The sequence below is a fragment of the Marmota flaviventris genome, chromosome 1, assembly GCF_047511675.1.
Source record: "Marmota flaviventris isolate mMarFla1 chromosome 1, mMarFla1.hap1, whole genome shotgun sequence".
NCBI classification, from domain to species: domain Eukaryota; kingdom Metazoa; phylum Chordata; class Mammalia; order Rodentia; family Sciuridae; genus Marmota; species Marmota flaviventris.
The window spans coordinates 157186144-157207916 of NC_092498.1; the positions used below are offsets into that span (position 1 = coordinate 157186144).

Consider the following 21773-nt stretch of genomic DNA (forward strand, 5'->3'; position numbering starts at 1 on the left):
TCAACCATGACCTTGTGTAGAGGACCTAGGACAGTCAATGGCTACTGAAAAGTTAAAGACTGTTTATATTTCAGTTCACATCACCTTACAGTAAATTGTGGTTTCCTGGGCTAGGCAAAGCCACCTCTTCTCTGTGAATGGTCATCTAGGCACTTAATAATTTAATAGTTAAAATATATTCCAGTGAATGAAATGTTAGTTCACTGTGTGTTTAGGGTAGTAATGAAGTTTCTTTTGAGTCAGTGTCACATCTTTTTAATTACAGGTTTGTTTTTTTTTTTAGACCATGTAAGGTACAACCACTTTATGCACCTACCGTGGACTCTAGGTTCTTTGACTCTAGGTTCTTCTGTAATAGCTGGCAGAACGTGTAGAATTGTAATCTGAAATCACATGTAATGAATTGAGAATAGGCCCTTGGAGTGGGGACAATGGAAGACACCATTAGAGACATTGCCCACTCCACTTTAACTGCTCTTTCTTCTACAGAACTTAAAGTCTTGATATGTGCAATATTCATGCATTAGGTTGAATACGTCAGTTTTTGATTCCTGGCCAGTCTTACCTGTACCTTTAAGAGTGCGGTGGAGCGTGAGCAGGCACAGCTATACAACAGTGCTGCTTCCTTTAGTGTGTTTGCCTTTATAGTGGAAAGCAGTCTTCACAGAAGCTCATTTCCATCAAATTATAGGCCTATTCATGCAGCAAGGACTGTCCTGGAAGGGATGATCAAGCTGCTTGGCCTCCAGCTTAGCATCTGCAGGCATGAATGGAAAGCTGGTGTTGGACATGAAGCTGAGCATGCCTTGGTTTTTCACTCTGGATCTTTGAAGTGCAGTGGTTCTTAGAACACAAACTAGCTTCATTCCACAACAGTGTAGCTGGTGTTCAGACTTCTGTAAAGCCATGGCTTAGCCAGTTTCATCCACCCAACCCAGTAACAATATCAGAAAGATAGCTGGGAGCGTAGCACCTGGAGCCCACTCCCTCCAGCCTATGAGCAGCCAGAATCCTCAAAAACACACTTGTATTTGTGCATTTACCACTGAAAACCAGGCAGAAGTGAATCTGGAAGGCATATTGACCAATTCCCTCCCGCTTCTTTCTAAGTAGAAGACAAATGAACAAGATTTTATAAGGAATTTATGATATGAACAATGAATCACTGAGTGTAAGCAGTTGTGGATCCTCCTATGTCCAAGTCCTTGATGATTGAGATCAGTCTTCTCTCTTTTAAAGGGTGGCAGCTTCCTGTTGAGCCTATGAATTTTAAAAGTTGTAAAATTTGATTTTCTACTTTTTTCTTATTGGGAACTGATGTGATTGTAATTATGTTCCTAATTCTTGGAACATATAGCAAATCAGTGAGATAGTTTCAAGCTGCCTTCCATATTGGAAAAATCTAAAACTTGTTTTTTTCTTGAGAGTCCAGTATTTTTTTAAATAAATGCTACATAAAGTCTTTTTAAATTTTGGCTTTAAGTTCTTAATTAAAACAACTTGCCATAAAAAAATTTTAAACATAAAATATGAGTTAACCTGACTTTGCTCTCTGTCCTTAGACAACTGGGAGGATCTAGTGAAATTCCTGCAGATGGCTAGGAAAAACAGCCGTGCATCCTATATAGAGACTGAACTTATTTTTGCATTGGCTAAAACCAGCCGTCTGTCTGAGCTAGAAGATTGCATTAATGCACCCAACAATGCCAACATCCAGCAGGTAGGATGTGCCTCCTGGGGACCATGAACTTCTGCAGCCAAAATTAGGTCAGGGGAATGCTCCTTAGAGTGATGTAGATTCTTTTCTGGAGGCAGAGGATACTGGGGATTTAACCCGGGGCAATTTACCACTGAGCTACATCCTTAGCCCTTTTTATTTTTTGAGACAGGGTCTCACTAAATTGCTTAGGGCCTAAGTTGCTGAGGCTGGCTTTGAACTCTCAATCCTCCTGTCTCAGCCTGGGATTACAGTCATAGGCCACTGCCCACACCCACCCTCTGCTGTGATGTAGTTTTTTTTCTTTCTTTTTTTTTTTTTTTTTTTTTTTTGGTGGGAAGGTACCAGAGATTGAATTCAGGGGCACTCAACCATTGAGCCATATCCCCAGCCCTATTTTGTTTTTATTTAGAGACAGGGTCTCACTGAGTTGCTTAGCACCTCACTTTTGCTGAGGCTGGCTTTGAACTCAAGATCCTCTTGTCTCAGCCTCCCTAGCCACTGGGATTATAGGCAGGCACCACTGCGCCTGGCTTGTGATATAGATTTTTGATGGTGCAGAATAAGCCACAGAGGAACTGAGGTCTCAGCCCAGTGGTAGAGCACTTGCCTAGCATGTGTGAGGCACTGGGTTTGATTCTCAGCACCACATATAAATAAATAAATACAAATGAAGGTCCCTTGACAACTAAAAATTTTTTTTAAAAAAATAAGCTACATAGTAACTTGTTACTGTCATTGTTATAGATATTAAGACCCAGGGCATTTGACTTGCACTTAGCTATACACATCAGAATGGCCCTCAGAAGAAGAGATGTTAGGACTTACTTTCAGCTATTCTGTTTACCCGAAAAAACAAGATGATCTGGCTCACTCATAACTAATAATCTGGATACATAAATGATACATGTTGAAAATAACATTATCATATGTCAGATGACCTAATGGGGAAAAAGTATTCCTTTTTAAATGAAATAAAATCAAAATGTTTAAATAAACCCTAACCAAATTTTTAAAAAGAACACTAAATGAAAGATGTAAATAATTATAATCTTCCACAAAGGTAAAATATTAATCCTGCAAAGTGATAGAGAGATGAAGGGATAATGAACATGTATGCTAAACCAGGTGTGGTGGCACACACACCTGTAATCCCAGCCACTCAGGAGATTGAGACAGAAGGATCACAAGTTCAAGGATAGCCTAGGCAATGAAGCAAGACTCTATCTCAAGATAGAGTGCCTATGGGTTCAATAAATACCTAAAAGAAAGAAAGAAAATATATTCTGTACAGCAATTACAGTGTCCTTTTTTAATGATTTTTAAAATTTATTTTGCATTATATTTCTTAATACACCATTATACAATAATTTATCATATATCTGATTATATATAAGGTATGTTGACACCAAATTCACATCTTCATACATGTATTTTGTATAATGATGAGAGTCTCCTTTCACCATCCATGCTATTCCCCTTTTTCCCTCCCTTTCCCTCCCACCCCTATTCCCTATCTAGAGGTAATCTTCCTTTCTTGCTCTCCCTCCCAACCCCTTTTTGAGTCACCCCCCTTATATCAGAGAAGACATTACACATTTGTTTTTTGGGGGGATTGGCTAACTTCACTTAGCATAATCTTCTATAATGCCATCCATTTCCCTGCAAATGTCATGATCTTATTCTTTTTTTATTGCTGAGTAATATTCCATTGTGTATAAATGCCACATTTTTTTATCCATTCATCCAGTGAAGGACATCTAGGTTGGCTCCACAGTTTAGCTGTTGTGAATTGTGCTGCTATAAACATTGATGTGGCTGTGTCCCTGTAATATGCTATTTTTAGGTCCTTTGGGTATAGTCCTTTTCTTGAAAGATTGTACATAGTTCATTGAAATAACACAAAAGTAGACTTTAAATTTCAAAATAAATTCTAACTAGTTGTTGAAAATTAGGTTAATGTTTTGAAAGGGATTTGAAGTTCATCATATAATTCTATATCCAAAATAACAATCCATATGAAATATTGAAAAGGAAAAGTATGTTCCTTGATAAAAATTTTAAAAATATTTATTTGAATCTTTGCATTAAAAGGGAGTTTTTAAGCATGTATGCAGTAGAAGAAAGCACAAAGGAAAATATTTATTCAACATACTGTTTTGACTTTTTGCTCTGTGCCAGGGCACAGAGCTGTAAATGAAACAATGAAAATAATAATCAAATTTCTGCTCCCATTAAGACATTATTATAGGGCTGGAGTTGTGGCTCAGTGGTAGAGCGCTTGCACATGTGAGGCCCTGGGTTCCATCCTCAGCACCACATAAAAATAAATAAATAAATGTATAAAAATACATTATTACATATTAAATGATAAGTATAAAAGGGAAAAATGAGGTGGAGCAGCTGGATGGGTATTCTAGTGTTAGGTCCCCTTGGTAGGGGCTGAGTCATCATCCCTTTGTGGTGGTGAGAAAGGGGGGTTAGAGCACAGAGGAGGGTAAGTTCAGGGATCTCTCATGGAGTGTTTGGGTATGTGCAGTAGCAGTATGAAGATGGTCAGGGTGACTGGAGCCTTAGAGCCAAAACAGCAGACACAGTAGGGAAGCATTTTTTGGCCTCTGCAAGTTGGGACTCTGGCTTTCCTCTGGGTGAGAGTGACAGATTTCAAGCAAAGGAGGCACACGATCTGCTCTAGATAGAATGCTAACAGGAGTTGATGGTGACAGCACCCAGAGTGTGGTCAAAGTGAGTGGCAAAGCATATTTCACCTCTGGATATGTCTCAGAGGAAGAGTTGACAGGATTTGCCAACAACTTGGTGTGAGAAGAATAAAGCAAGGGTGAGTCCAAGTTTTGGTAGCATAAGGGCTTGTGCTTTCTGAGGCAAGCAGTATAAAGACTGCCTTGGGAAAGTAAGGGCTTGAATAATCTGATCTCTACTAGATGCCACATGGATCTGTATAGCTGGCTGGAAGAGTTAGATTTATTAGAAGTCCAGACCAAAGATGTACATGTGGCAACCTGCAGTACACAAACAATACTCAAAGTCACTGCCTGTAGGAGAGCATGGCAGTGGGGGTATGGTGTGAGGTGCAATGGGCCACAGCAGAAGTTAGGACACCTCAAAACCTAGCAGCAGGGAGAAGTAGAATGAAAAGTGGCCAGAGGAACAGGACCATTTTCTGGGGGATCAATGTCCCTGTCACAGAGTCAGGGACAAGAGACTGAGGGGAGTAGACATGTAGACAGCTCTCCTGAAAAATGTTGTTCTGAAGGTTAGAAACAATGGCAGCCATCCAAAAAGGTAAGGCCAAATGAGTAGGATTTGTTTTCTTTCAAGTTAGGGGAAGGAACGGTGGTTCCTTAAACTCACAGGAGTTGTTTTTTATAGAAGTTGATACTGATGCGGGTTTCTGGGACCTTGGGACCCTGATGAGGAACAGAAGAGGTCAGGAGTCAAGTGCATTAGTTGTGATGGCAGATGAGGTTGTGGTGGCATGTGAGGTGGATAGCCATAGGCATGGTACTGCAGCAGGGCTCTTCTGATGATTTCTGTTTTTTCAGAAAATAGGAAGCCAGGAACTGGCTCCACTGAGGAACTGTGGAGGTTTGAGAAGAGAAGATATGAAGTGATTGACCAAGAGAAAAGACATGGAAGGAAGGAGAGTTATAATATTATGAATTTGTCTGAGTTTCATGGTCATGAATTCAAAGAGACCTGTAGGCTGGGCACCGTAGCACTTGCCTATAATCAGAATTGTGAATTTAAGGTCAGCCTCAGCAACTTAGTGTCCCTATCTCAGAAATAAAAAGGGCTGGGGATATAGCTTAATGGTAGAGCACCTCTGGGTTCAATTTCCAGTACCACAAAAATGAATTAATAAATAAATGAAGGAAGGAAGGGAGCAAGGGAGACCCATCAACACTTTGAGCTTCAGCTCTCTCTGTATAGCTCAGTATTCCCAAGTGTAGAATGTGAAAAAAGTTGGCTCTACACAGAATGGAAAACAACTAAGAATGTTGAGGGTAAATGCCAAGAACCACAAACTTGACTACAAGCTGCCAGCATAAGGTGGCACAGTCAAGGAGGGCAGAAGGGACAGTGGGAAGTTAGTGGAGTCACTGGACTGGTGAATCTGAAGTGCTTGGGACAGTGTGCTGGACAGGAGTCAGTTCTGGGCAGAGTGTGTGAACCTGTGACAGGAGTTCACAGGGTGACTGTATAAGGGTTAGGGAATGGCCATGGAAGTGATGGGATGCTATCATGAGGAAGACAAGGTCCTCAGCGCAGAGGAAGTCAAAGAATGTATTAAGGAACAAAGAGGATATATAAATGGCAGCAGGAATGAGGACTAGTGGGTGATTCTGACACAAGTTTCTCAGCAGTTTTTAGTAGCAAGGAAGGGAAGAACCTGGAGCAGCAAGGAATATACCTCAATCCAGGCCAGTGGGGTACAGGTGTAGGAGGTAACATCCAGGGCCTGAGAGGTGCTGGAACGCATAGTAACATAGGAACTCGCAGGCAGAGGCTGCCCCATGAGAAAAGGGAGGGTTTATAGGGACTAGGAGGATTTTTTTTTTTTACCTTTTGGGTGCTCTGGGTGATAAGAAAGATACTTACCTCCGAAGTAAACAGAAAAATAACTCTGCCTTATGTAGGAACTTAAAAACCAATTCTGGGGGTCTGAGGATGTAGCTTAATATGCACAAAGCCCTGGGTTCAATTTCTAATATGGGGGCAGGGAGAGTAAGGGAACTGGGGAAATCTTTCCATATAAGAACATCTTAGTAAAGTTCCCAATCATCTGCAGGTTGGAGACCGCTGTTATGAGGAAGGGATGTATGAGGCTGCCAAACTGCTATATAACAATATTTCTAACTTTGCCCGCCTGGCTTCCACTTTGGTCCACCTGGGTGAGTATCAGGCAGCAGTGGACAGCAGCCACAAGGCCAACAGCACTGAGACATGGAAAGAGGTAAGCTGTTGGAAGTCTCCAGAAGAATGTTAGTCTGACAAGCATTCTCTCCTTGTCCTTCCTGTTATACTCCACACTGTTCTACCAAGTAGGATGAGTTTGGGTACTGCCTCCTGTTCAAAAGAGAATTTCAGTCCTCTGGGACAGCTCAGAGAAATTCATAAGCTAGCATTTATGGTGGGAAGCAAAAGTCCCTGAAGAACTCCATCTCAGACCAATCAGTCCCCAGAAGGCATCTTAATAGTATGACATTTCAGTGTTATGAGTATATTATGACACTTTTTGAATTCTTGGTACCACATTAGTAGTGACATTCTTAGTCTTTCTTGGCAAATTGGTAGGGCAAGTTGTCTTGAGATGCTGTTAATATCAGAATCATCTTTAAGTATACAAAACTTTGTAAAGAGATGTGAAAGAGATAAACTTCAGTTAATCTCTGAAGCATTGCTTAATAAAAGATTAAAATCAACTTCAATGTCCAATATCAAGGCCTTGGTTAAGTAGTATATATGTTGTGACTCTATTTTGCTATTCAAAATGAATAAGCAGAACTAAATGTGGTGGTACATGCCTGTAATCCAAGCTACTCTGGAAGCCAAGGTAGGAAGTTTGCAAGTTTGAGGTCAGCCTTGGCAGCTTAGTAAGGCTCTGTCTCAAAATAAATAAAATAAATGACTGGGAGTGAAGCTCAATGGTAGCATTTCCCTGAGTTCAAACCCCAGTCATGGGAAAAGATGTTTCCAATAACATGAGAAATGTGTTGTTGATCAGAGTGTACAATGTAATTCCATTGGGTGCATAAGAGATTTAGTAGGGTACTAAGTGTATATATCACACTAGAAAATAATGGGCCAAAGATTATTTCAAGTTAACAATTGGGTTCTATGATTATTACATTTGCATGTTCTTTTTTATCTACCATGAGAACATGTGCTGTCTTCAGAAGATAAGGGAAGTAGGGAAACCATAGCAAGCCCATTCTAGTTTTAGTACAGAGTTATTCAGCCTCTAAAGAAACAGAGCTCAGGCTGGGGCTGTAACTCAGTAGCAGAGGATTTGCATGGCACATGTGAGGCACTGCTTTTGATCCTTAGCACAGCATAAAAATAAACAAATAAAGCCATTCTGTTCATACACAACTACAATAATAAAAAGAAGCAGCACAGTTCAAGAGCCCCTCTGCACAAGGGCATCCTTGACTTAATTCTTGTTATCCTAAAGTATACATACAGTACAGTGCATAGAACAGTTTTATAGTTAAATTATTATAGCAAGCAACTCCCTACAGATAGCACTCAGATAATAATTATTCTTGAGCCGTACATACCTGAAATTCCAGCATAACTGTCACCTAAACAAATCTCTACATCTCAGGACTTGGGCAGTAACGCCATGAGCTCTTCTGTTTCCATAGTCCAGAACACCCCTTGGCCTACAGATTGTTGATGTAATTTTTTTTCCTCCCAGTCTCATTCAGGTCATTTTATAGAAATATTGTTCAGAATCTTCCATTTGCTTAAAAAAGACCCTTCACTAGTATTTCTGCATTTCAAGTTGCATGCAACTGTTGTAGTGCCAGGTCTTGTCTTAGAAATGCTCACGCTGACCTTCCCCTAGGTATGCTTTGCCTGTGTGGATGGGCAGGAGTTCCGCCTTGCACAGCTGTGTAGCCTTCACATCATCATTCATGCAGATGAGCTAGAGGAGTTAATATACTATTACCAGGTAAGGCAGCATTGATGAGTCAACTCTAGCCATAGTATCCCTGCAAGGGATGCTGATGATGAGTGATACCTAACACTCTAAATAATGTGCAGTTCCTTTTTTAGTATATGAAGTTCAGAGTGGCTTGTTAGCCCACCTGGGCCTCACGCTGGTTGATGTCCCACTAAATTTCTTATGTCCTTTCTCTTCTTTTGTGTCCTGGGGTTTTTTAAAGCCCAGACAGTGGCTTGCACAATGGGATGCCCCATGGAAAACTGGGCATGGAGTACTGGGCAGGTTGTGGCACAGCCACTATGTGCAACCCATAGGGGTTGAGATTATCTGATGCCCGAGGGACAGGTACATTCAAGAAGGGGACCACAAGGCAGAGGTGACCCTTGTGACCCTTGGCAGGCAAGTCAGTGTTCACATTGCAGATAAACTCTGCTGTCGAGTGGTTAGTAGGCGCCATCCTCTTGTTGAGTTGGATCTACTGGTGGGGTTCCTAGAGATGTCCGGTCACACCAGGTGTGGTTATAGTGAAGGCAGACTTTGTTCAAGCAATTACAACTTCCCTGGGACTTGAGCCTCATTCCCCACTTACTGAGTAAAAAGTAGCCTGGAGGGGCCTCTGGCCAGCTCAAGGAGAACAGACAGACTAGGAAGCTGAGCTGAGAGGTCACTGGTCACCTTGAATCCTAGGAACAAGATCAGACCTGACTAGAGATGCTAGAAAGAGCCAGGAGAGACAGGAACAAGTCTTTTGAATAGATTTTGCTGCAAAAGAGAGTAGAAAGCGAGGTGATATTTGGCAGGGGACAAAGTTTCAAAATACGAATGTTTTAGGACAGGACAATTAGCAGGATGTTTGCTGGAGGACAGTTGTGTAAAGGAGAGTTAATGCAGAAGAGAAAGGAGAAAGTTGCTGGAGCAGTGGCCTTGATGTGCAAACGGTAGGGCCTGTAGCAGTTGGTGGATGCTAGATGAGATACAGGCAGGGTGCCTATAGAGTATAACTATGGGTGCCACTATCAAGAAAGGATATCTTTGAGAGTGGTCATGGAGGGTGTCCTAGGGTGGAGGAGAGGTATGAGTTGCCTCAAGTATGAATCCTTTCCAGGTCTGTGGTTATAGATGTACAGGGAGACAACATGTGTTGTGTGGATGAAGGGGTGTTTCTCCAGTACTCCAGATGCTCCAGACTGATAGATGGTCTTGTCTGGGAGGATGGCAGAGGGAGTTGGGGCTGAATGCAAAGGGATAGCCATCATAATTAAAGACATAGTCACATGACTGAGAGAACAGTGGGTTGCTCTTCTGAATGGAGAGTGGAGTTGACTTGTTATAGTCAGGAGTACACGTGCTGGATTACACCTGTAATCCCACCCAGCTACTTGGAAGGCTGAGGCAGGAGGATCACAAATTTGAAGCCAAGCTGGACAACTTAGTGAGACATTGTCTCAAACACACACACACACACACACACACACACACACACAAAAAGTACATTGTGTAGAGAGATTACAAAGAATCATTCTCAGATCCTGTTATCCCCATTTCTGGTTTTTTTTCATAATTCTTTTCATTAAAATGGTAACCCTAATTTGAACTTAAACTTGAGAATTATAGTGAGGTGGTCTGCATCTAAAGATTGGTAATTGTTATATGACCCAGACAGTTGCTAAGTAAAATGATGTAGTTTGTACTAGTACCTCCGTGAGATCACACAGTTATCACATTTGGCATGGACCACACTTTGGTATGGACTGTGGATGGAGGGTGTCTGCAGGCAGGTGTGTAATACCTCTGACCCAAGTGTGGCTATTGATCTGCCAGGATCGAGGATACTTTGAGGAGCTCATGTCCCTACTAGAAGCAGCCCTGGGCCTGGAGAGGGCCCACATGGGCATGTTCACTGAGCTGGCCATTTTGTACTCCAAATTCAAGCCTCAGAAGATGCCAGAGCACCTGGAGCTCTTCTGGTCCCGTGTCAACATCCCAAAGGTACCTGTGTCCTTCCCATAGTTCTGGTCACATCTTTGAGTAGTGCAAATTGATCCCTGCCATGCCCTCCCCATTCAGGTGCTGAAGGCCGCAGAGCAAGCACACCTCTGGGCAGAGCTGGTGTTCCTCTATGACAAGTATGAGGAATATGACAATGCTGTTCTCACCATGATGAGTCACCCCACTGAATCTTGGAAAGAAGGTCAGTTCAAGGACTTCATTGCCAAGGTAAGTGGGTTACAGAGCTCTGGCAACTACTTGCCTCTGCCAGGCCCTGTTCTGGTGGGGAGAGGGTATGTCGACACCAGAGTATGCTCCCCAACCCACCCCACCTATGTGTGTTTGTTACACGTGCATTGCACCATCATCTGGGTGAATGGTGGTAATTCCATCTACATGAAGGGAACTGATGCTCAGGAAGGACAGATTACAGGCTAGGGCCACCCAGCTGGGCTGTAGACAGGGTCAAGTCAGTATGCAGACCTTAATCTACTCGTTTTTCTGCTCTGTCAACTCAGGGCTCTGCTTCACACCTTGTCAGCCTCCATTTTCTATTTTTTTTTTAATGTTTTTTTCTGACAGCCCTGTTAGAGGCACAGGAAATGCCCTTAGTGGAGGGACCATCCCAGGGTGGTCCTACAACCTCATTAAGCTAAACAAGGTCTCAGAACTTCTCTTACCAGCCATCACAGCTGTCAGGAGTTATCATGTTTGGGTGTTAGCATCAAACAAGCTATTATTACACATTTCTGGTTTCTGAGTGGATCTAACCTCAGGACCTCTCTTTCTCTGCTTGGCTCTGCCCACAAGTTAGGAGAAGGGGATAAAAGGAAAGAAATTGACCATCATCAGTCATGTGTGTGCACACACAGTATTTTAGTGGGGATAGAATCCAGAGCCTCACACACATCTTTTACTACTGAGCCCATGAAACCCCAAAAACTTTTTTCTTTTCTTTCTTAACTTGAGGCGGGGTCTTACTCAATTATCCAGGATGGCCTTGAACTTTCAATTCTCCTGTCTCAGCCTCCCAAGTAGCTGGGATTACAGGCACATACCACCATATCCAGCAAGTCCCCAGGCCTTTTGCACTGAGCATCTCCATTTTGCCCCAGTGTTTTGGAGTAAATAATTGGCTCACTACCCTCTCCCCTCTACTATCTGTCAGCAAAAGGAAGCATCCTAACTTCATCTTAGTCTTGCCATTCTTGGATTAAGGAGCAGGATGGCACAGCAGCCCCTCACAGCTATTGCCTCTCTCATGCACCTTCTTTTCAATAAGCAGCTATCTGTGGTGGGCATGGGTGGCAAGATGGCTGCCAAGTGAGGTCTCTGTGCCTCCTGGGAACTGTCTAAAGGAAGAATCATCAACAAGGTCAAACACCAAGCCACATGTTAGGTTCTTGGTGGAGGAGGATATCCATGTTATCTTGTATGTAGGGTAGGGTAGCATATGAAGTTGGCGACCTCTGGTAGGGTATCTCACCCTGAGTACATTCTGCAGGTTTCTAGTAGAGGACAAGCAGGTCACCCATTGCTATGGTCCATCCCAGGTAGATATGTCAACATGCTGGAAAATCCACACCTAATCAATTCTTTGTACTTATACAAAGTTTAACTTCTTAGATACCAGGGTGCATTTTAAAAACGACTTGAAGCGGCAGTCCTTTCTGTGTCTTAGTGTACATAACAGTGTAGAACAGATGAGGCCTATTAAGCAGGAAAGCAATCTCTCTCATCTGCCACCTGTAGGGCTGACAGTCAAGGCTTTTCTTTGTGTGATGATACACAAAAGCTTCTGCCATACTCTGATGTATAAGAGACATGTCACATCAGCTCATATGTAAAGGACAAGAGATACAGAGACATCATCCCCAGTTAGAGGAAAAGGATACATACCTGTGTAGGGACCCAATAGAAGGGTAACACTTAGTCTTCATTCTGAGCATATGAAGAAGGTATGCTGTTGAGTCCGTGTGGCACCTGGCTAGGCAGTGGCAGGCCAAGTAGGGAACTTGTTGACATATATAGGGTTGGCATTCTGTTTCCACCATTCACTAACTTAACTGTGAAACAGAAATGTCATTACTGTTATAGCTCAGTGGTAGAGCACTTGCCTAGCATGTGTGAGGCACTGGGTTCAATGCTTAGCACCATATAAAAATAAATAAAGGTATTATGTTCATCTACAACTAAAAAAATTTTTTTAAAGAAAATGAAATGGGGGTTGTGGTTCAATGGTAGAGTGCTTGTCTGGCTTAAGTGAGGCCCTTGGTTCAATCCTCAGTGCCGCATATAAATAAATTAATAAAATAAAAGATCCTTTGACAACTAAAATATATATATATATATTTTTTTTTTTTAAATTTAAAAAAGAAATGTTGGGGCTGTGGTTGTAGCTCAGTGGTAGAGCACTTGCCTGGCACATGTGAGGCACTGGTTTCAATCCTCAGCACCACATAAAAAATAAATAAGTAAATGTATTGTGTTGATCTACAACTAAAAGAAAAAAAATAGAAGAAGAAGAAGAAGCTGGGTACAGTGGCACAAGCCTGTAATCCCAGTGGCTTTGGAAAGCAGAGACAGGAAGATCACAAGTTCAAAGCCAGCCTCAGCAATGGCAAGGTGCTTAGCAACTCATGACACCCTGTTTCTAAATAAAATATAAAATAGGACTGGGAATGTGGCTCACTGGTCAAGTACCCCTGAGTTCAATCCCTGGTACCCCCCCCCCAAAAAAAAAGAAATATCATTGTTGTGGACCTGAATTATCCCATTGATGAAATGAACATAGTGTATTTCTCCCCATAAAGGGGTCAGTATACAGTAGATGCTGCATACATTAGGTGCTTCTTACAAGTAATGAATACTGTCATTAAGACCCCAGAGCACACCAGCCAATCACCCTAGAATTCATGACAAAATTTCTAAGCCTTTGTTTTCTTTTCTACAAAACAGAAATAGTACCCCATCCCACTGGGGATCTAAGGCACAGTAGAGATGATGTCCAGGATTTGTGACATCTCTGGCACTCCTTCTGCTTATTAGATGACTAGATGAGACCCCTCTGATCTGGCCTCTGTGCTTCTGAGTGAAAGGGCCAGCCTGGAAGGATGACAAGTTCCAGAGCTGTTGGGGGCCAGCCAGTACACAGGAAAAGCTTTGCAACAATGCTTGGTCACTGCTCTGCATCTATGAAGCTGGTATTAGGAACATTGGAGCCTGGTGACAGCGAGTGCTCTAACATAAGAGGGAAAGGTCAGAGGAGGAAAAGAAAGAGAGGCTAAAGTTGTCAGTAAACATAAAGGGGCTTCCCCTCTAGGCCCCACATAGCTGCTCAGTCACTTAAACCCTGCATTTCTAGAGGCTTCCATAGTGCTCACCCTGCCCCCAGTGTAGCTATAGCTCTGGTCACACCCCATGTATACCCTCAGATCCCTTTTCACTCACACAGATATGTTCATCTTGCTGGCTTGGCTCATACCCTTGTGGAGCATAAGAATTACCTTGCTTTCTGAGTAGTAGAGCTGTAGGCAGGCCATGGACATCATTGCTGTAGTTCTCAAGTCATTGAGTGATGCCAGCCAGCAGGAGAGTAGCAAGTGACCAGTGGGAAAGAGCCAAGAGACACAGAAGCCTGGCCAGACCTTGAAGTCTGGAAAGACAAGCCTTCCTGGTGGTGCAGGGTCTTCCCAAGGCTCACCCAAGGTCTGATTGACACACCATCCAGCTCAAAAGTACTGGAGATGTAATAAGACATGCTACTGGCTTACTTATAGCTCAGGAAGAGCTGAGGGCATCTGATTGAATAAAAGAATTTTGTTGCTTGTTTGTTTTTTTTAGAGAGAGAGAGAATTTTAATATTTATTTTTAAGTTTTCGGCGGACACAACATCTTTGTATGTGGTGCTGAGGATCAAACCCGGGCCGCATGCATGCCAGGCAAGCGCGCTACCACTTGAGCCACATCCCCAGCCCTTGTTGCTTGTTTTTTATGTCTAAGTTTATTTCATCTTATTATACTTCTTTCATGCACTTAACAAGTATTGGTTGACCTGTGTCAGGTAATTGCATAGGTGCTTGAGTAAGGCAGGAAACAGGAATGCAGAGTATCTAATGACAAGTACTAAATAGAATAGTACTGCAGAGATGGGAGTTGGTAGATCTGAGGCAGTTCGGTCCTAGGGGTGTCATGACAGGCCTCAATAGTCAAGTGGCATTTGATTAAAAAACAGAAGGCGGCCCAGTGGACCAGGATATTGGGAGGCAGGGCAGGGAATGACCTTGGGCTGTCCCCCTCCCCAGGTTGCCAACATTGAGCTCTATTATAAAGCCCTACAGTTCTATTTGGACTATAAGCCTCTGCTCATTAATGACCTGCTATTGGTGCTTTCACCCCGGCTGGACCATACCCGGACAGTCAGTTTCTTTTCAAAGGTGAGTTGGCTAAATCCCATTGTCCAGAGAAGAGTGTATTGGGGCTGGGGATGTAGCTTAGTGGTAGAGCATCTGTCTAGCACATGTGAGACCCTGGGTTCAATCCCCAGTACTGAAATAACAATAACAACAACAATTTCTCTAGTAATTTGAGAGAAATAGAATAGGGAACATGCCACTTATACAAATTATGAGAAATAAATATTCAGAGCTAGCTAAATAATTATATTGAGCTAGCTCTGCCTAGGCTGTCTAAAGGGTAGCACCTTTGTAAATAAGTTTTGAAATTGATCCCCAACCAGTTTCAAAATTCCATTTATCAAACTGCTTTAGGTTTCAGACACAGGCTTGCATTCCAAACCTGTGTCCACAGATGAAATAGTATTGACTGAGTAACCCAATGATCTCTTTGTGTATGTAGGACCTGTTGATCCTAGTTGTTAAGAAAGTGTTCTCTGGCTCTGCAGAGCCCACACCCACTTCCACTTCATTAGTATGTCCCAGGCAACCCCTTCCAGGGTCTCTGTGATGAGTGTGGCTGAGTGTCTCAACCATTTTCTCCAACTTATCAGGCAGGCCAGTTGCCCCTAGTGAAGCCTTACCTGTGTTCAGTCCAGAACCACAACAACAAAAATGTGAATGAAGCACTCAACCATCTGCTGACTGAAGAGGAAGATTATCAGGTTGGTGTGGAAGAAGCAGCTCAGGAGCCAGTGGGCTTCTCCGTGTACCTGCCAGTCTGTTCTCATAGCAGTTTGAGGGTGTGGGGGCCCCCATCAGGCACCAGTGGATACATGGGCAGGGACCTTTCTCAGGCTATGGTAGCAGCAACCACCACAAAGTAATTCCTGGTGCCTGCTCACTGTGCAGGTAGCCTGTGTCACAGTGTCTCCTCTCTCATGAAAAAGCTGTCTTCCTAGGGCTTGAGGGCATCTATCGATGCCTATGACAACTTTGACAACATCAGCCTGGCTCAACGGCTAGAGAAGCACCAGATGATCGAATTTAGACGCATAGCAGCCTATCTTTACAAGGGCAACAATCGGTGGGCCCAGAGTGTGGAACTCTGCAAGAAGGACCATCTCTATAAGGTTGGTCACCGCACACAACTGTTCCCTCCCTCATTTGCCCTGGCCACCTCACTGATGCTTTATGGATTGGGGATTAAAGGGTTCACACTTCAGACCTCTCCCAGAGACCGGGGCCTGAACTTCACCAGGAGATCCTTGTCGGTGGTGAAGGAACTCAGTTTTAGAGCATGGGATGAGAATTAAGAAGAATCTAGAACTTCTTAGAAATTATTTGGATTAAAGGTTCTTGCAGAGTCTTATGGAGTTGATTCATTTCCAGCAGCCCAAACATATTATGGTAGGATTCTTTTTTGTTGTTGTTGTTGTTGTTATCTACTTATCAAAATTTGAGAAATTAAACCTAAATTAAAATTAAATTCAAAACATTTGTTTTTTCCAGTGAGAGGTGGTTCAGGACCTCTCTCAAACTCTAAGTCCAGGTACCTGCTAATCAGGCATGAAGGCATTGCCATCCTCTGGTTGGCCTGAACATCTCCCCAGTAGGGCAAAGTGGAGTGGTGTAGATGAACTTATTTCCAAGGGTTCTGTGTGCCAGGAAACCCTGGGAGCAACCCAGCAGGTGGTAAGCTTGACTAAGGATCTTACTCCTCAGAGTTGTCCTTGGGTGCTCCTTAGCATTTTCCCAGTGTGCTCAGACAGTATCCACCACTTGCCCAGGCTTTTGTTTTCATGGCACCTGAGCTCTGACTCCATTAAGGCATGTGATCCTTGATATCAGGATCATGTTGAGCTTCATCCTAAATTGTCATCTCCAGTGTTTTAGATTGTTTCATGATATTTAGCCCTGGGCTAGGGATATAGCTCAGAGGTAGAGCACTTGTTTTTTTGTTTTTGTTTGGGGGGGGCAGCGGGATCTCCATACTGCTTTCCAGGAATGCTTAAACACCGAACCACACCCCCAGTCTTTTTATTTTTTATTTTGAGACAGGGTCTCACTAAGTTGCTTAGGGCCTTGCTAAGTTGCTGAGGCTCGCTTTGAACTTTCGATCCTCCTGCCTCATCCTCCCAAACTGCTAGGATTGCAAGTGTATACCACCATGCCCAGCAAAACAAGACTTCTTATGCTCTTTTGTAGAATATACTCTGTTCTGTTTCATGTCTAATTTTTTTAAAAACCCAGCTACTGGGGCTGGGGTTGTGGCTCAGTGGTAGAATGCTTGCCTAGCAGTTATGAGACACTGGGTTCAATTCTCAGCACCACAAGTAAGTAAATAAATAAGATAATGGTCCATCAACAACTAAAAAAAAATAACTATTTTGACTCACCATAGTTCTTTTACAATTGATCATGGTTTATATTCTGAGAAAACATTTTTCTTGCTGACTGTCAAAATGATCTTTCTAAAATATAATAATTTTCTTTCAAATGCTTTCCACTACTATAAAGATATATTTAAAACTACCTTGACTTCTAAGGCCCTCCATTACTAGTTATTTTATCCCTGGTGCTTCCTCTGTCTCACCTCTCTCTGGTTTCATGTTCATTTTACAATCTGACCTTACTTACTTTCTTTTTTAAATTTTATTTGTTGTTTTTAGATATACAGGACAGTAGAGTATATCCTGACATGAATTCATGGCGTATAACTTATTCTAATTTGGGTCCCATTCTTGTGATTATACATGATGTGGAGTTCCATTGTGGTGTATTCATATATGAATATAGGGATGTTATGTCTGATTCATTCTATTGTCTTTCCTATTTCTATCCCCCTAACTTTCCTTTGTTCCCTTTGTCTAATCCACTGAACTTCTGTTCTCTCCCCCAACCCCTGCTTGTTTTCTGTTAGCATCCACATATCAGAGAGAACATTCGACCTTTGTTTTTTTGGAATTGGCTTATTTCACTTAGCATGATAGTCTTCAATATCCATCCATTTACCAGCAAAAGTTATAAAGTCATTATTTTTATGACTGAATAATATTCTTCATACATTCATCTGTTGAAGTGTACCTAGGTTGGTTCTGTAGCTTAGCTATTGTGAATTGAGCTGCTATAAACAATTGATGTGGCTGCGTCACTATATGCTAAACTTAAGTCCTTTGGGTATATACCGAGGAATGAGATAACTGGGTCAAATGGAGATTCCATTCCAAGTTTTCTGAAGAATCTCCATACTGCTTTCCAGAGTGATTGCACCAATTTGCAATATTGTTGTTTATTTATTGTTGTCATTCTGATTGTTACCATTCTGAAATGAAATCTCAGCCTAGTTTTAATTTGCATCTCTCTAATTGCTGGAGATGTTGGACATCTTTTTATGTATTTGTTGACCATTTGCATTTTTCTTTGGTGAAGAAGCACTTGTCTTAGTGCGCATGAGACCCTGGGTTTGATCCCCAGCACCACAAAAAAGAAACAAAACAGTGAGCACTTAGCAGGATATGGTGGCACACGCCTCTAATCCCAGCAGCTCAGGAGGCTGGAGGATCACAAGTTCAAAGACTGCCTCAGCAAAAGCAACTCAATGGACCCTGTCTCTAAATAAAATACAAAATAGGGATGGGGTTGTGGCTCAGTGGTCAAGTGCCCTTGAGTCCAAGCCCTAGTACCAAAAAAAAAAAAAAAAAAAGAAAGAAAGAAAAGAAGAACCACTTGCTATGACATCTAGCCCTTAGTGATAGTGCTCAAGATCCTTTCTGAGAGCTGATAGGTCCCCTCCAGAAACTCTACAAACAAACAGAAGGTACCCAGGAGCTAGCTACTGGAAAGCAACAACAGAACTCAGACACATCCTGGCCAGCCTGTCTCACCTACTCTGTTCTGTCCCCATGGTGCCTGCCACACATAAATGTGCAGCCTCCTTGCCTCCCGGACAATGATGAGTGAGCAGTGGTATAAGTGCTGCCAGAGGTCCTTCTTTTCTAGCAAGCCACCCCTCAGAGCCACATGAACCAAGAAGACAATCCAAAGGACAAAACCATAGGTAGAAAGTGGAAAGCATGCTTCCCAAGACCTGTGATTCTGTTCTCCAAGGAGCATTTGTTTTTGTTTGTTTGTTTTTGTTTTTTTCCACATTTTTTGTTGGTACATTACCCAAGATGCATTTGTTTGTCACAACTGGGGACACAGTGCTTTAATAGGAGATAGAGACCAAAAATCATATTCAACAGCCCCCAGTCACAAGTGGCCCCCCTGCAAGTGTCAACACTGCTGTGCTAGAAGAGTCTTCTCTTGAGCAGAACCAAAGTCCCCTGGAAGAGAGTATCCATATCACAGTATGCCCAGACAGGGAGCAACTGGAAAAAGTATTTCCAAATGGCAGAGGTAGAGTTAGATAATAATATGATCAACAGTGGCACCCTTGAGGATTGGGGTGCAGTCAGCTTGGCCACTGTGAAATGTGCAGTGTTAGATGGGTCAGATGAGAAGCAGATAAGGGCTGAGGGCAGGAGGAATAGGGTCCCTCCACATACTTATGAGTTAGGAACTGGAGTCTGCAGCAGTGAAGTTGTAGTCATGGGTCAGGGCAAGGTCAGTCGAGCACCAGCAGCAGTCTGGAAGGAGAAATAGACAGCAGCAAGGATAAGGATCAAGAGCTACTTGAGAGTGGTGCAGGCTCGGGGTGATAATGAGAAGAGGAAGGTCTATTCTCAGCCCCCAGCTGGTTTCAGGCAGCGGGAGCAAGGTACTGCCTGACAGCTTTGTTGGACCATGTTGGACCTTTAAGTCCTCTAGGAAGCCACCTAGAGGAACTCAGTCTAGAGTTCAAGGGGTCTGAAAATGCCTAAGGCCTATAGAACAGGGAAAACAGAAAGGTGACTTTAGGTGCGGGTTGAAGACAGGCCACCTGAGAGTGACCAGTCAGAAGGAGACATTCAGGGAGACTGATGGCTATGACCAAGTTGGCATCAGATGACCTCACACATGTGCCTGAAGGCTTCCTGGAGCTTTCACTTTGAGTCTTAGCTAACTGTGGCCAGGAAAAAAAAAAAGTCCTGGGGTGGGGCTGTAGCTCAGTGGCAGAGCACTTGCCTTGTACACACGAGGCACTGGGTTCGATCCTCAGCACCACATAAAAATAAATAAAGATATTGTGTCCAAAATATTTTAAAAAGAGTTTTAAAAAAAAGTCCTGATCTTTTAGTAACAGTGTGGAGGCTGTGGCAGGACTCTGAACTAAGCAGCAAGCAGGTGGGAGAAAATTTGTTTGGGAGGAAGGGAAAGAGGACTACTACCTAGAGCTGGCTCACAGAATATATTCAGGAGTCTTCCAGGTAACTCAGAGGCTTATATTAGAGCCCATAGTGGGTACATGAAGCAGGAACAGCAACTCTGCTTCCCATCCTCTCTACAAATTGTCATCAAATTGCACAGTCCACAAATTAGGTTGAGTGACCATGGGCAAGTAACTTCATTTCTGAGTAGTGACACCTGTCACAAGGGCTGGGCTGGAGTGAGAAAAGCTAGCTCATACAGCTAGAAGCAACCAGAGCACTAGTTTCCTACTAATTTGTCATAATGTGTGTGGCCTTTTGTACATAATGTTTTAAACAAAGACATTTGCAAATACAGAAATGGCAGTTAGGGGTTTTGAGGGAAAAAGCAAATCACTTTGTGTCTATGTATGTGTGTGGTACTGGGGATTGAACCCAGGGACACTCAGGCTGAACTACATCCCCAGCCCTTTTTTAGTTTTCGGCAGACACAACATCTTTGTTTGTATGTGGTGCTGAGGATCGAACCCAGGCCGCATGCATACCAGGCGAGCACGCTACCGCTTGAGCCACATCCCCAGACCCCCCCAGCCCTTTTTATTTTGAGAAAAGGTCTCACTAAATTGTGCAGACTGGCCTCAAACTTGTTTCATGATATGGGATTACAGGTGTATGTGTCTGTGCCCAACCAGATTGCTATTTCTTGAATACTAGCTATTCCCTTATAGCTGTTCCACATTAGTTGGAGCTCCAGATGGAGGCATGGCTATAGGTCTAAGCAACTACCTCCCCTTGCAGGTCCCTTAGAGAAGCCCTGCACACTGCCTCTACACCTATGTCTTTGGCCCTGAGGTGGAACCTCTGTCTCCCAGGGTGCCCTACTTGTGTGTGCCACCTCCAGGCAATTCAGCAAGGTTTGAGAAAACCACATTTGGTCCTCTCTAGAGTCCCTTGAGGTAGCACCTTCATCTTATCAAAGGGCAACAGGCACAGGGAACATCTCAGTTGTGTACACACTCATTCTATACTGTAAAGAAGAACCTTGTAGAGCAGCATCTGCCACCCCAGTTGACTAAAGGCTCAATGCTTCTACCTATGCAGAACAACCTGAGCTGTGCCTTTTTTGTTTGTTTGTTTGTTTTTGTTGTTGTTGTTGGTTTTTTTGGCTGCAGGATGCCATGCAGCATGCCTCAGAGTCACGTGATCCTGAGCTAGCGGAGAAGTTGCTACAGTGGTTCCTGGAGGAAGGAAAGTGGGAGTGTTTTGCAGCCTCTCTCTTCACCTGCTATGATCTGCTTCACCCAGATGTGGTGCTCGAGCTGGCCTGGAGACACAACCTCATGGATTTTGCTATGCCTTACTTCATTCAGGTGATGAGAGAGTTCCTTAACAAAGTAAGTAATGACTATGCTGTGCCTCCCTGGCATAGCCTATCCCTGGTGGTAACCTGACCCTGGGCCTATAGGGCCCATTTGGCCCTGGTGGTGGGCCCATTTGAGGCCAGTTGCCCACCCCTAGCCCTGGCCTGCCTTCGGGAATGGTCTGTTTCCTCTATGTGCAAGTAGTTTTTTTTCCCAATAGCACCCTGCTCTAGAAAATCACTGTGGGAAGCATTGGGTAGAACTAAGCACTTCTTATTCCCAGAAGCTGTTCTGCAGACCTTGCCTGGGAAGCTACAGCAAAGTACA

General features: G+C 43.1%; 1 protein-coding gene across 1 annotated transcript in view; it reads left to right on the top strand.

Annotated features, from left to right (window-relative positions):
• The window catches only part of Cltcl1 (clathrin heavy chain like 1), a 100996-nt gene that overhangs the window by 76089 nt on the left and 3134 nt on the right, over positions 1–21773 (top strand). Inside the window, exons 22-30 of the mRNA XM_027924307.2 lie at positions 1563–1720; positions 6528–6692; positions 8310–8417; positions 10233–10400; positions 10479–10628; positions 14705–14836; positions 15409–15519; positions 15757–15927; positions 21258–21479. Of these exons, the coding sequence (XP_027780108.1) occupies positions 1563–1720; positions 6528–6692; positions 8310–8417; positions 10233–10400; positions 10479–10628; positions 14705–14836; positions 15409–15519; positions 15757–15927; positions 21258–21479 (1385 nt within the window). The remainder of the gene's footprint in view (positions 1–1562; positions 1721–6527; positions 6693–8309; positions 8418–10232; positions 10401–10478; positions 10629–14704; positions 14837–15408; positions 15520–15756; positions 15928–21257; positions 21480–21773) is intronic.